The sequence below is a fragment of the Lepisosteus oculatus genome, chromosome 17, assembly GCF_040954835.1.
Source record: "Lepisosteus oculatus isolate fLepOcu1 chromosome 17, fLepOcu1.hap2, whole genome shotgun sequence".
NCBI lineage: Eukaryota > Metazoa > Chordata > Actinopteri > Semionotiformes > Lepisosteidae > Lepisosteus > Lepisosteus oculatus.
This window is the reverse complement of record NC_090712.1, coordinates 17,278,570-17,291,923: the sequence shown is the minus strand read 5'-3', so window position 1 is coordinate 17,291,923 and position 13,354 is coordinate 17,278,570. Positions and strand designations below refer to the sequence as shown.

Sequence of the window (13,354 nt, the reverse complement as noted above, 5' to 3'; positions counted from 1 at the left end):
TTTCTACACACCTATAAATCTAAAAGTTACTTTTTTATTCCTAAAACAAAATAGCTACAGCATACTGTACATCCAGCTCAAGATATACAGCAGATAGACAGATCTGTTTCTGCTTAAAGAAGGAAAAACAATGAATGTAAACCTGCACAATTAAAAATGTCTACAGTTTGTGCACAACAATGTATACACACATGTAAAAAGCATTTACTATTTGTTTCCAGAAGTGTTCTTTTTTTTTACTGCAAGAACTCGTTCTCTGAAAAGGGCAGACTGTTTCTACAGTGAACACTAATTTAGACAGTTGTGCATTTCTCACACACGATTCTAAGGATGTTTCCCTTTCAGAGAAAGTGTAGGAAAAGCTGAAATACTGCACACCAGAGAACCATGCACAAATCAGTGCAGACTGACAGATCTGACAGATTTTAGACTTCTAAAAGCTCAACAAGATCTATTCTAAAGCCGAGCATTTCAAAATCCAAAAGTATCACAAACCCGTGAATCTTTTATGAACTTCTGCCTTTGTGCTCGTGGGGAGTCATGCAAGCAAGGCGTACGTCGTGCGAAATGCAAACACAAACAAAAGGTTGTGAGGTCTACGGCTCTCAGCAACTGCACTGCAGGCCTGTGTCTGTTCCTGAACTGGAGGCACACAGATTGATTGACAGCTTCCACTTTCTAGTGGGGCAACTCTGTTTCACTTGACCTGTGACAGACTGTTGATTAAAACATTCACCTGTTAACTGTATAAAGAGCTCAGCAGTTTTAACTGTCTAATTTAATTATGGTTTACTTACTCAACCGTGCGATGTATACCACGATGTAGGTCTACTCTGACCTCAGTCAAAGCCAATTCATCAACAGAACGACTCGTCTTTAATACAAACTTTCAAAAACCTTCTCATTAATTTCCCCGGTGAAACATATCACACATGTCAAGAATGAAACTATTATCGCCGCTGATACGAGGGAAGGGGGAGGAGCGATATTATAAAGGAATAATCACAGTCTGATGTCTGTTGGCGGCAAACAATTATCCCTTAATTAGAAGACAGTCAATGAAGGCCAAAGTAATTAGATAGAAAAGAGGAGAAAAGAAACAGTAAAAAGTGAAAGAAAAGAGGCACATAGCCACAATAATGTTAGCGACCATTTTCGATATTGAGCATACTGGCCTGGACAATTCAACTCATCCATTAAAAGCATTATGAATCTTTCATCAGAGATCAAAAGAGCCTTTTTTTCCTCTAACCAAAGTGTCACACATCAATAGTAGTCACTCTTTCCCCAACTTAGCAAGACTGAGGAACCTAAACTGAAGTAGCTTGGGCACACTGAGGGACGTGTACGTACTGCATGTGCATCTCAGTCAGGACAAGTAGACTTCCACAGTGGGGCAAGATGGAGGAACCTTGTGCAACTCTGTCCAAATGATTATTTATCGTGTACAGACTGAGCAGACGAAGGAAAAAACGTCAGATCTGGTAAGTTATTTCTTGAGAGAGAAAAATGAATCAAGAAATAAAAGTTAAAAAAACCCTCTAGTAGCACTCAAAGTATGCCCCTGAGTCACTGAGCTAGGCTATCCAAACATGGGAAGACCAACGGAGTTCAGCTGGAAAACTATTATAAGAAAGTGCAGATCAACTAGGAGATGGAGTGAATTGGAAGGGGGGGTTATTACATTTTAGAATTTATACAGTAGAATGTTTACACAAGAGAAATTCAAGCCTTCCAGTCGAGTAATTACACAAAAATGAAAATTACAGGCATTTTTCCCCAACCGTAATTTAACTTTAAACTGTGACAAAGGATGTCAACTGTCAAGCAATGATAAAAAAAAATACATAAAAGCATGCGTAATCTGTTCCGATCCTGCATTCCCTGAGGAAGAGCCCATTAGATATTCAAACCATTGAGGAACCTGCTGAAGACAGCAATTCTAGCTAAAACATCACACTATACAAACATAAACCAGACGAGTCCCGCTGGACTTAACACAGTGAAGAGATCAGTGCTCCTAGAAACATTAAAGATTTTATTTTTTGGTAAACGAATTGTTGCAGCTGAGGTAATCGAAGTTAAAACACGCCAAAGAAGACTAGCAAAGCAAACCTTTTGGGGGGGGGGTTTAACAGATTGTGTAGGCATTCGCTTCCTTAGGTAATTATTTTAAATTTAAATGTATCAACTTTCATTTATTGTAAAATAGTAAGAGTTAATTACTTATCAGGAAAAATTAATTAAGACTGTTTCAAAATACAGTTACAAGTATTCTATAATCAAAAATCATCGGATCACTAAAAAATACATACTGTAAAATATAGCGAAAAACTTGCGGACTTCAAAAAAGCAAATGAGCAAAGGCTCTGTACAAGGCACGTATACAATGTACCTTATTACAGTCTTTCTTAAGAGCCCCAAAAAAGTTGCTATGAATTATGGTTTTGGGAACACTATAAAGCAGGACTATGTAAAAAGACATCTAATTGCTCTGCATAGGCGCAAGTCCTTTTGTTAATAGTTTTAGCCTTTGTCATTTTTTTCATTCCACTATGAAAAACCTTTGTTTCTAAAGCAACCTTGAGACATGGAACGACAGAAAGCAGCAGCTAATGTAACAGCAGTACTACAGTAAAGTTACAAGTAAATAGGTTTATTCCATGCTGAACAGAGAAGAAAGAAAACACAACGTTTCGGCCGTGGAGCTTTCTTCAGGTGCGAGACACCTCAAGAAGGTTCCACGGCCAAAACGTTGTGTTTTCTTTCTTCTCTTTCCAGCATGGAATAAACCTATTACTTGTTTCTTTGCAGCCTATGCATGCTGACGCAGCTGCCCACCTGAAGCACCACAGTAAAGGCTCACTGCCCTTTGTGGTTCTTAATGTGCGAACGGTGATTTGAGATAATTTGCATCCCTGCTTTGGATAAAGTAGTTAGAAAGTGGATGAATAGATCATAGTAAAATTCGTAATTAAAAGATTTTTCTCTGTGTTAAGACTGAAGAGTTGCACAACATGTGACCTCTCAAACCAAAACCCTGAGCTCACACTGACTTAAGCACATCTTATATAGGCAGACCCCACTCATTAACCGCAGGTGCACATCCAACATTCCAGCCAATTATATAATTAATGATGCGTGAACTATTTACAACAGGTGTGAGCTGCAAACTCTTCATACTGCCTAACTGGCATTTTGGCAGCCCCTAGTGGCCACCCCCTGTCACTACACCCCTTCGGCCCCAGTCACAGGGTGCGATCGGCCATCCGCAGAAATGCTAAATTGTGCATGGATATTGTTGTCAATATACCTTAAAACTAAACTGTAAATCTGGGTATGGTTTTCTAGTACGAAAATAATATGGGCATATGTCCAAATACAAGATAAAATTTGAAAGATGTGTGTCCAGGTAAACTTGACTAATCCTAGGTTGTTGCAATATGAACTTAATACAAAATAAATATTTATGAATATTACATTCAACAAGTATTAAATTAATATTGACGTAAAATAGCAACAAGTATTAAATTAATATCAATTCAACAAGCTTGGACTTCTACAATACACAAAATATTGATATGAGAGTGTCTTAAGGTTAGGGTCACCGTAAAGACATACCGTATGCACCAGTTATGTCTTTAGCAAAAGGGTTAAGAATGTTATGTAACATTTATGAAAGGTTTATACTGGTTACACAAGACTGCATTCAAATACAGCTCACACAGCTTTTTTCCTGTGCTCTGAAGGAATAACATATTCGATCACACTACGGTCTGAACTTGAATTCATTCAGAACTCCACAGTTACAAGATTGTATGCCTGTTTTATTGTCTACATCTGCCGTTCCCGAATCTGCCACGGCGCCCCCTGTGTCAGGATGTGGGTACTGCACCGCCGCCGGAGACTCGGCGCGCCGCAGAGACACCGGGCTTTGCTCAGAAAACCACCGGTCTAGACTGCCTCCCAGGAGGCTCAGGAGGGTCACCGCCATAGCAGCAGGCACTGAACTAAACAAGGGCCGCCTGAACAACCTGCAGCGTCCTACTCTGCTGCAGCGAACGGTGATGACAAACACCCTGCAGGGAACGCTGTTTGAAAGCATCAGCTGCAGGTTGTTCGAGCGAGCTGAATGCCCAGACAGGCATGCCATACTAATTTTCACCTAATTTGTACTTCATCAGTTATTGACGGTGGCATCCTTCGCCTACAACATACCACCGTTACCTATGTGGACGTTCACGCACTTAAATAAATGTGTTTCCTTCTAAAGAACGTGAGAAAGATGTGACAGGAGGCCATTGGGTCCATCCAGCACGTTTGGTAGCCAGGTGTTCACTGGCTCAAGGATCTCATCCAGCCCCTTCCTGAAAGAAACAAAGGCCGAGGTATCGGCTTCCACAACCCGGCTGGGCAGCGTGTTCCACACTCCCACAACCCTTTGGGTAAAGAAGAGCCTGCAGCTCTTGGCCGGTGAAGAGGTCCCCCGGGGTGGGTGGGCTATGTCGATGCCTGAGAGGAGCGCGAGGGCATACCTGCGTCTGCATCATGGCTCTCTCCACCCGGCGCGAACTCCCTCGCTCCAGCCTCGTCCTCAGGGTCAGGGCCGCCACCTCGATGGCCCAGAACTTGGGCTGGGACAGCAGGCGCTGAGACACAAGAGACACCGATTACCTGGCTGCAGGAGCGACGCGTCTGACCTGTAACCTGTTCTCTTCGGCTGCCCCTGAAGGAAAGGCAGCACTCTCCCAGCGTGCTCCTAACTGTCCGGAAGGAAGGAAGGAATCTCTCTGCCTGCGGTCTGATTAGTTCACTACAGTGCCTTTTCACAGCAGGCTGTAACTTAATGACTACATGGGTTTAATGATATACGTCTTTACACAATTGTCAAATCTTTCCAGCTCTTTACAAAATCCACCCTTCACCGGAGAAACCCAATGTAACCTATATTACAAAACACAGATCCAAAGCTGAAGGGCTGCAGTGATTATTCTTCCACATTTAACATTAATTTCCATCATGATAGCAGCAGCAGCAAAGCAAAAATAGTTATAACCTCAGTTTTTATTAATAATTATTCATACATTATTTATAAGGTTACATGCATTCTTTAATGCAACAGGAAATTTAACTTAACCTTAAAAAAGAATCATTTTTCCAGCTACACCAAATTACTGCAGCTTGCAATAATTCTGTCTAATACTTAGTGTTGTGGCCACATTAGGATTTTTGACATTTCAGTTTGGTTTGGAGCTGGAAACAGTTAGCAGTTCATGCGCATGATGTAATGGAAAATTGAAAGAAAACAAAATAAAATAATTAAAAAATAAAATAAATCATAAGATGATATGATTCCTGGGGGGGGGGGGGGGAGCCACATTGTGAACTCCACAACAAAAAACGTTAGTTAAATCTTATCTTTCCTTTTTCAAAAATAACCACCATTTCATTACTGCTGTCAAAACAGCCAGTGTTGGTGTTGATCAAAGCTGCACAGAGGAAAAACAAGACATTTGCTTCGTGACACCTCCACGATTTATTCCAAAAGCCTGGTGCAAAGTATTACAGCTCTTAAAGAAATAATTCTATAAAGTAGCAAAGGCTACATACTAGATCACTTGGAGACAACAAAGCCCGATTCTGAAGAAACTGCTGTTATCTGGAGCAGTTACCCCCTCGGTGATTCCCGTTCAGAACTGTTCCACCGTCTAGTTCAGGTTCGTCACATCAGCCGGCAGAACACAAATGTCAAACTCAGTTGCAGAAGAAGCCATGGATCTAGTGCTGCATTAAATCTGCTTAACTGAACAGGTGTAATGCCTGGAATAACCCGGAGAATCATCCCGCGACGCCTAAACTACACTCCGTATTACAGAGTTCTGATGGCATGGAATTACATTTGTGGTGTACATTCCCGAAAAGTTTCAAGATTACCGCTCGCATTTTTAGAAAGGAAATAATAATGACAACTTGTCTGACTGTGAAGTCTGCGGTTTAAGGAGGCAGCCTGATGCTGCCGTCATGAATGGAAACAGAGTCCACCCTGTGCACAGCTCATCCTGCTGATGGGGCAGACGTGTCTGAGGAAAGGCTGGTATCCACAAATCAACAGGACGTGACCTTTCGTGGGCAGCACTGCTGGCTCGCAACGCTGGGGGCCTGTGTTCAGTTCCTCCCTCAGAGGCTCTAGTTTCCTCCCACAGTCCAAAGACATGCTAGTAGGTTAATTGGCTTCTGGGAAAATTGGCCCTGGTGTGAGTGTGTGTCTTGTGGTGGACTGGCGTCCCCTCCACGGTGTGTCCTGCCATTCACCTGGTGCTCATGAGCGGTGAGAAAATCAAATGTGTGAACAACTTTCACATAAAGGATTCATCTTCTAAAAACAGCACAAGCAAGAAGAAATACATGGCATCCATAAATTTTATGAACCTATTAAAAACTTTAAGCATCAAGAACATGGTTGATGCTGTCGCCATTGACGACTTTCATATCCATCTGGCATAACAGGCCTTAATAAATTAGGTATTACCTCTAATCCGGGCATGATATGGAAGAACACTTTCACATCATCTAGAAACAAGGCACATCAGCTTATCCATTTAAAACACGTCCATAGATTTTACCCTACACCACTCAGGAGGGTACAGACGAAAATGATCAAACAACCTACTTGTCAGGTTTGTGCTTCTGGGGTGATGGAACACATCTGTACATGTGCTTGAATATTAATACATTTTGGTGGTGTGTGGGATCTACAGGGAGGTGTAGCGAGGATCACAGTGCCCCTGCCCCCAGAGGAGCTCTTGTTGGTAAAAGTCTTTCAGCTAACATTGTCAGTACAGTAGAGGTTTTTCTGGTAGGGATGTCAGCTAAGGAGATGTTTTAAAGGGTTGAGTCTGTTCTCTCTTTCTCTTCTGCTTGACTAGGCCATTTTTATGACATCTAGACACAGAGGACCCTTGGAAAGCAGCACTGTTATGTAATGTTCTGTGAAGGTTTGGTTTTAGTGTTCTTCGCTGTACTCAGTACCGCGTCGCATTTGGTGATGTTTTCCCCTGCTGTGTATTTTCAAACATATTTGCAGGGATTATGCAACTATTGTATATGCACTCCCCCTCCTCAGGGTCAGGGTGTAAAACCAAAATTAAAAACTACTGTTCATAAGAAGGCAACATGAAATCCACAAATATGGACAATTACCATGATTTCTTAATCAGGTTTCTGGAATATATGAAATTCTGGAACCGACGCAGTTAAATCCAGAGGTTTTTATTTGTTTATATTTTTATAAATAAACCAAGCGTCTGCTTTTGAAAGTCAAATTCGCTGCCCAGTCCTATCATTACTGAAGCCCCTTCCAAGCAGAACAGCAATCAGGCAGGGGAGCAAAAGCTACAGCAGGCTTGTAATGAAAACCCAGAGGCCTGGCAGAGGGAGCAAGCTTTCTGAATGGGCTCTTCCTGGCCATACACACCGAGAGGCAAAATCCCACCCCCCACCCCCCTCCTCGTTAAGCTGATGTATGGAGTGGTCACACAGCCTGATTTTACTCAATCGCAGAATGTGCCTAATCTCACAAAAAAAAACAGTCAAACAACAGAATGTCTCTTGCGAAAAAACATGTTTTTGACTGACTGCATGAAGTGAATGGAGCAAAGTGGAGGAGGCCATCACATGACGAATTCGGTCTCTGCTTATCACCCAGAAGACGCAACTGATTTCCCCTTTAGCCCATGTTAACGTCCAGGAATTCCCTCTCAATTACTCAAGTCTTCCTCTGAGACTTTGGGATCACTACATTTAGGAGACTTGCCCAGAAGCGCGTCTGTCAAATGTACTGTTTTGACAATAGTGGCACATCTCTCATCACCCAAGAAGATGAGCTGAATAAGGAATAAGTCCCCGTTTTATTCCAAGTGTTTGACAAATGCCTCCATATTTGTCTGAATGCAGAATGCATGATCACTGAAACAAACAGAGTCTATGATTGACAGCAGTTTTATAAGTCTTCCTTTAATGGGATAAAATGTGTTTTTCTTTATGATGGTGTTAGAGACAGATGTAAATCAAAAGGCACTATTAGACCTAAAAGTAAAATAAAATCTGGTCTACGCTGAGGATGGCATGTGTATATTACTATCCTTGCGTTTATGATGTTCTTTATAACCCAAAGGATCCCGAAACGCTTTACTGTATATATAGAAGGGGGCCCACTTTATTCACTGCAGAAGCACAGAGCCCACATGGGTGACACACTGCAGCCATGAACCCGCCAGCAACTCCACTACACAGCAGACCAGAAGACATCCGAGTAAAGGGGCGCTGAGGGAAGAGCGCTGGTCTACAGACACCAGCTGCGATGTGGAAGTGTAAGAGAAGGATGAAACAGCCAGAGGGCCCCGGGCCCTCCTTTAGATACAAACCTCACGTCAGTGAAGGTGAAGATAAAGAAGTGTTACATCAGAGTAAAGGTATCTCCATAACTGAACAAACAATACACTTAAGGAAATTCTATCATTTCCTTCCTGAGACTACACAACATATCACAGACGTCCCTCAAGCAAAGTGACACGCCTGGAATAAATGATTTCCAGAACTGACGAAATTCATTAATATTCCTCGCTCACACTCATTTCCTCCCTGTTACATATTCCCCAGCCGGCTTCGCATGGCCTGCAGCTACTGCCTGAACACGCTCAGCTTGATAAGAAGCAGGCACGTTGGGGAAAACCTAGGGCATCTGGAGCGAGACAAGTGTAAAGTGAGACTTTTCTACTTTTTGCCAGAAATCCTGCACGGGACTACAGCTTCACCGCGGGCGCAAGATCCACTTCATGAAATACAAAATAAACTATCCAATTCTGCACGGGGCTCCTAAATGTGTTAGTTATAAATGTAAATACACAGTTAATTTTAGATCATCAAAGACTGAAAGTTCAAGTCGCGTCACGATGGTTATCTGCTACCTGCATTCCTTCAAACAATGCCTCTCAAGAGTGAGCAATAGTTTCTTACAAGTGTGGCGCTTTTTCCCCCCCCTCAAGAGCACACAGCATTGTAGCTGCACTCTTGAAGAAAGCAAACACTCCAAGAATAAACCAAGCTTATATAACCATGCTTTCATTTCAGATTTTATTGAGTTAGGTGATGTCATCGGTGAAGTTGTCACAGGTCCACAGATAAAAGGACAAAACACTTTATTATCCACAACTAACATGAAAAAAGAAATATTTCACACACACAAAAATACATCCCCTCAAGGCTGAAGCCCTGTAATAAAATGATATTTCCCTCTCTGTGACGATTAAAGGCATAGGGGCCGATTCAGAGGTCTGACTACAGTGCAACAGTGCAAAGCCGACGGTTGCCAAGTGAAACATTCTGTCATACAGTCCATCGATCATGACTTAATGCTCCCGAGACAGACTTGAATTAAGAGTGAGCGCCAAGGTTAAACAACAAATTTAAATAGGGCGCTGTTCACCTATCCGGAAAGTTACTGCTTCATATAATCCCACTCGGCATCTCCTGCAGACAGGGAATCCATGGAAACTGGCTCCACAGGGGAGCCTTGTGCTGACGATGACACACAGAGAGGTCTGAATGCCAGCACTGGGCGTGAGGGGTCAGCTGGAGCCCTGTCAACAGGACTTCACATCTCTCATGTGACAGGGGATGAAGCATCTGGTTCACACGGGTTTAATGTGCTGTCCTAATGACAGAAAAACGTACTCTCCTGGCATTTGTGGGGGGGGATACCATGAGCTAATCTGAACAAAACAGGATGGGGGTACACCCAATGAGCTAGGTTTTATTACTGCAGAAAGTTTTAGCTTGATACGGGTATTCTTAAGAAGCGGAGCTGGGGCATGTTTGAAGGACTACATTCCTCCTGTCCTGCTCTCTGCAAAGAGACAGAAGAAGTTCAAAATCACAGAGCCCTCGCGTTACTCCAAAACTGCCAAAACATACAGCGTTCTGCTTTTGCAGTGTGGGTGCCTCATACAGTATGCACACAAACTAGGAAACACCACTGCTTAACCCGAGACATTTCAAACTGAATGCAAAGTGTGTGCATTTGTGCCATCACAGCTCATAAACTCTGTTGACATGACCGCGGCCTTGTGCTGCACACTGCGCTCCTCCAAAACGGCTCCTCGTCTGCACTTTCTTTCAACGGCATCTTGAACAAGGCTTGCATTCATGCAAGAACACAGACTACACACACGTCCAGCTGAGGCAGTGCAGAACGAGAAAGCTACACCTCACACAGCCATTTCTGACATCTCCAGCTGGTGGATTCTGCCAAACAAGCTTAAATATGCCTGAAGTAATTTTCCAATGTAATTAATTCTTGACAGGAAGTCGGTTGTTGAGTTTTAAAGCAACAGGCCAACAGGTGGAGGCCTGCACCAGTCACCTGCACAGAGCCAGGCCGGTGAGCTCTGGGGCTGACTTTTGGAAGATTTTGCAGAGGTGTTTAGAATACTGCTCAGGCATAAGGGGAGGCACCCAAGAGGAGTCTGAATTCAGTCAAGCACATAGTTTTGTTTTTGTTTTCTACAGAAACCAGCACAACTTGCCCAAACTTCATTTTTGATATCCTATTTTGCCTTTTTAAAAATAGAACAGGCAAGTCTACTTCAAAATAAATGGAAATTCAAACCTTGATATGCTACTGTACCGGAGCTATTCAATTCAAAATAAAAATAGGAGTTTTTTCCTTATATTTTGACATTTTAATAACTAGGTTATTCAAGAATCAAAACCAAAGTGTTCAACGCCACAAGGTAAATTAATTACAAGCTCAAAAACATCTAGGATTCATAAGCATTGCAAAGGTATTTGTAAATCATGAGTTTCATTAGCCGGGCTAAATCAGGAGAATAATGAAAAATGATTTAATTTGGACCACGAGTTGAATTATATATGATGTGGAGAGGCAATATTTTTTAAATGAGAAGTCCAACATGACTACACTGTATCAGGTATACAATTCACAATAAAAGAAGGTCTTGGAATTGTTTTTTAAAAATCAACCCATGTAGCAAGAAATTCCAATCCCCCCTGTCAAAGATGGATGAGAGGTTTCAAAAATGTAAAACAGTAAATTAAATAGCCTTGCTCAGCAGCCTGAATCACATTTTTTAACACCTTGATTAAAACTGTCTAACACACCCCGTCTTTGCTGAATACCAGCAGCAGAGAAGCCTATATAAAATACATGTTGTTTTTTAATAAATCCTGTCACCAGGCTCCTTGTGCCTTAAAAAGGACCAGGCTTGACAGCCTGGCAACTCAAGCAAGCGGATACAGGGTTATTTTTACAGTGCCAGCTGAACACACGGATGTAAAAAGTCAACTCTTTGGACAAGGAAAGTGGTAACACGTCTAACACAACGGCTCCATGTCTGTGAAGGGCAATTCTGAAGTATGAGATCGCAACGTTGTATCTGCCTCCTCTATGCTCTGCTAGAGAACCTAGGTCCCCCGTCTTAAAGGCTGTCTTTCACTTGGACTCTCCATTCCCTTGTTGTGGGTAATGCCGACTCTTAAAAGCAATCAATCTACTTCCATGCACAATACTCCACACAATTAATACCACACCTTGCCAGTAAACAATGACTTATCTATTGTGTTTCTGTAACTTTCCCTTGTCTTAATGCGTTCTAGCCCTGGGTAAGTGGCGGTAGCAGTTCATTACTGCCAGAATGAGAAATGTTTTTCACGCTCGTGTGAAGGATGGATGGAGAGCTTCCTTCCAGCTCCCATGGTGACACTGACAACAGGCCAGCGGCTGCCTGGTTTCTGCTTCCTGTTTATATCCTGCTGCGGCCGCCTAGATGTGGTTTGGCTGTGTAATGTCACACTGTTGGTTACCCATCAGGAGAAGGAGAACCAAAACACATTCAAAAAGTGATCTGCAGCTGCTTCCAGGTGCACCGTCACCCGATCTCTTCCATCACTGCAGACATGTACCCTACAGGAACATGGACTCATCTGGAAACGGGGGAGGGCGGGTCTTTCAGCTGTCCATACTTAGGCTGGCACAATTATTGTTTTGGGTTGTGGTAGGGCAGCCACCTCGCAAGGTTGTGATTTCAGGCTGCTGCAGAAGCTAAACAGGTTGTAGTCCTACGTATACACATATGAGGGGACAACAAAGAGTTGAGTAAAACCTTATCTATAGGGCTCCTCCCTCATTAGGCTGATCCTTTCATCTTTTTCAGCTCAGTAAGGGGGTGTGCTCTTTCAGCAGGGCAGAGAAGACTGAGAGAATGCACTGAATTAATGGTGGTCAGCTGTCCAGATGGCACACACTTTAAATCACCTGGTGAACCAGGAGTGCAACCAGAATAATGGCCCTCAGATGTTGAAAAAAAAATGTGTTTTCTCCCATTTATGGTGGGTCCAGCTCGCTTGACTTTGTTCAAAACCTCACCTAGGAGATTAAGACGCTCTTCTCAGATGGTGTTGGAGATATCATGGAGGTATCCAACTGCATGACTTGGACAGTTCTTTGACCTCTGGCACGAAGGGCAGCTGCAATGATACAGTTGGCAAGAATCACAGTAACAGAGCACCAGGGATGGAGCAGGTCTGGCCCATGTACGTGACACAAACTAGAATTTAAAAAAAAACAACTGTCTATCCTTGAGATTGGATTGCTGCCAAATCTGGAAATTTCATTAAGTTTCCAAAAGCTAATACAGAACAGGATAGTATTGTCTTTCTTTGAGACTAGAACCACAGGGCTGCTCCAGGCATCTGAGGAGGGTTCAATTACGCATATGCTATGCATTGTATCAATTTCTTCCCTCAGTGCATCTATCAGCCTGTCTGGGATCCACTGAGTACTTATCTGTAGTTATTTATATAATCTCTTCAGGAAGTTCTCTGAAGTTGAAGTCATTTTTTTTTAACTAAAAGCTGAAGTATTTACGAATTCAGTCAATATTTTGTAGTTTTCGACAAAAACAATGCATGTTGCGAACTAGAGAGTTTTCTTCATAAACTGATCTAATAGTAGCCAGACTACTAAGTGCGAAACCTTTTTTCAAAAGAAGAGAGGCACATCCAAAACCATAGTAACGAAGAGTTCCATGTAGGAAGACACTGAACCACGGAGTGGTGCCACAATAAAATTCCTCGTTTCACACAGGATGTCTTACACAGTACATTTCATGGTATGTCCACGTAAACATATGATGGGAATCCACATCTTTCAGAACATCTCCATCTCATTCGCATTTCAAACAGAGGGAACGCGCACAACTTAAGATGAACAGTTAGTGTCAGATCATCTAGTTTTGCATTACTCACACAAATACAATGGGAGTTTTTAACATATTAA

The 13,354-nt window shown here is 42.4% G+C and overlaps 1 protein-coding gene across 2 annotated transcripts in view; it reads right to left on the bottom strand.

The window, feature by feature from the left end:
- ttc27 (tetratricopeptide repeat domain 27) overlaps positions 1–13,354 on the bottom strand; it is a 73,036-nt gene that overhangs the window by 26,371 nt on the left and 33,311 nt on the right. For both annotated transcript variants that reach the window (XM_006638830.3, XM_015362790.2), the window contains exon 10: positions 4,536–4,649. In XM_006638830.3, coding sequence (XP_006638893.1) covers positions 4,536–4,649 — 114 coding nt within the window. The remainder of the gene's footprint in view (positions 1–4,535; positions 4,650–13,354) is intronic.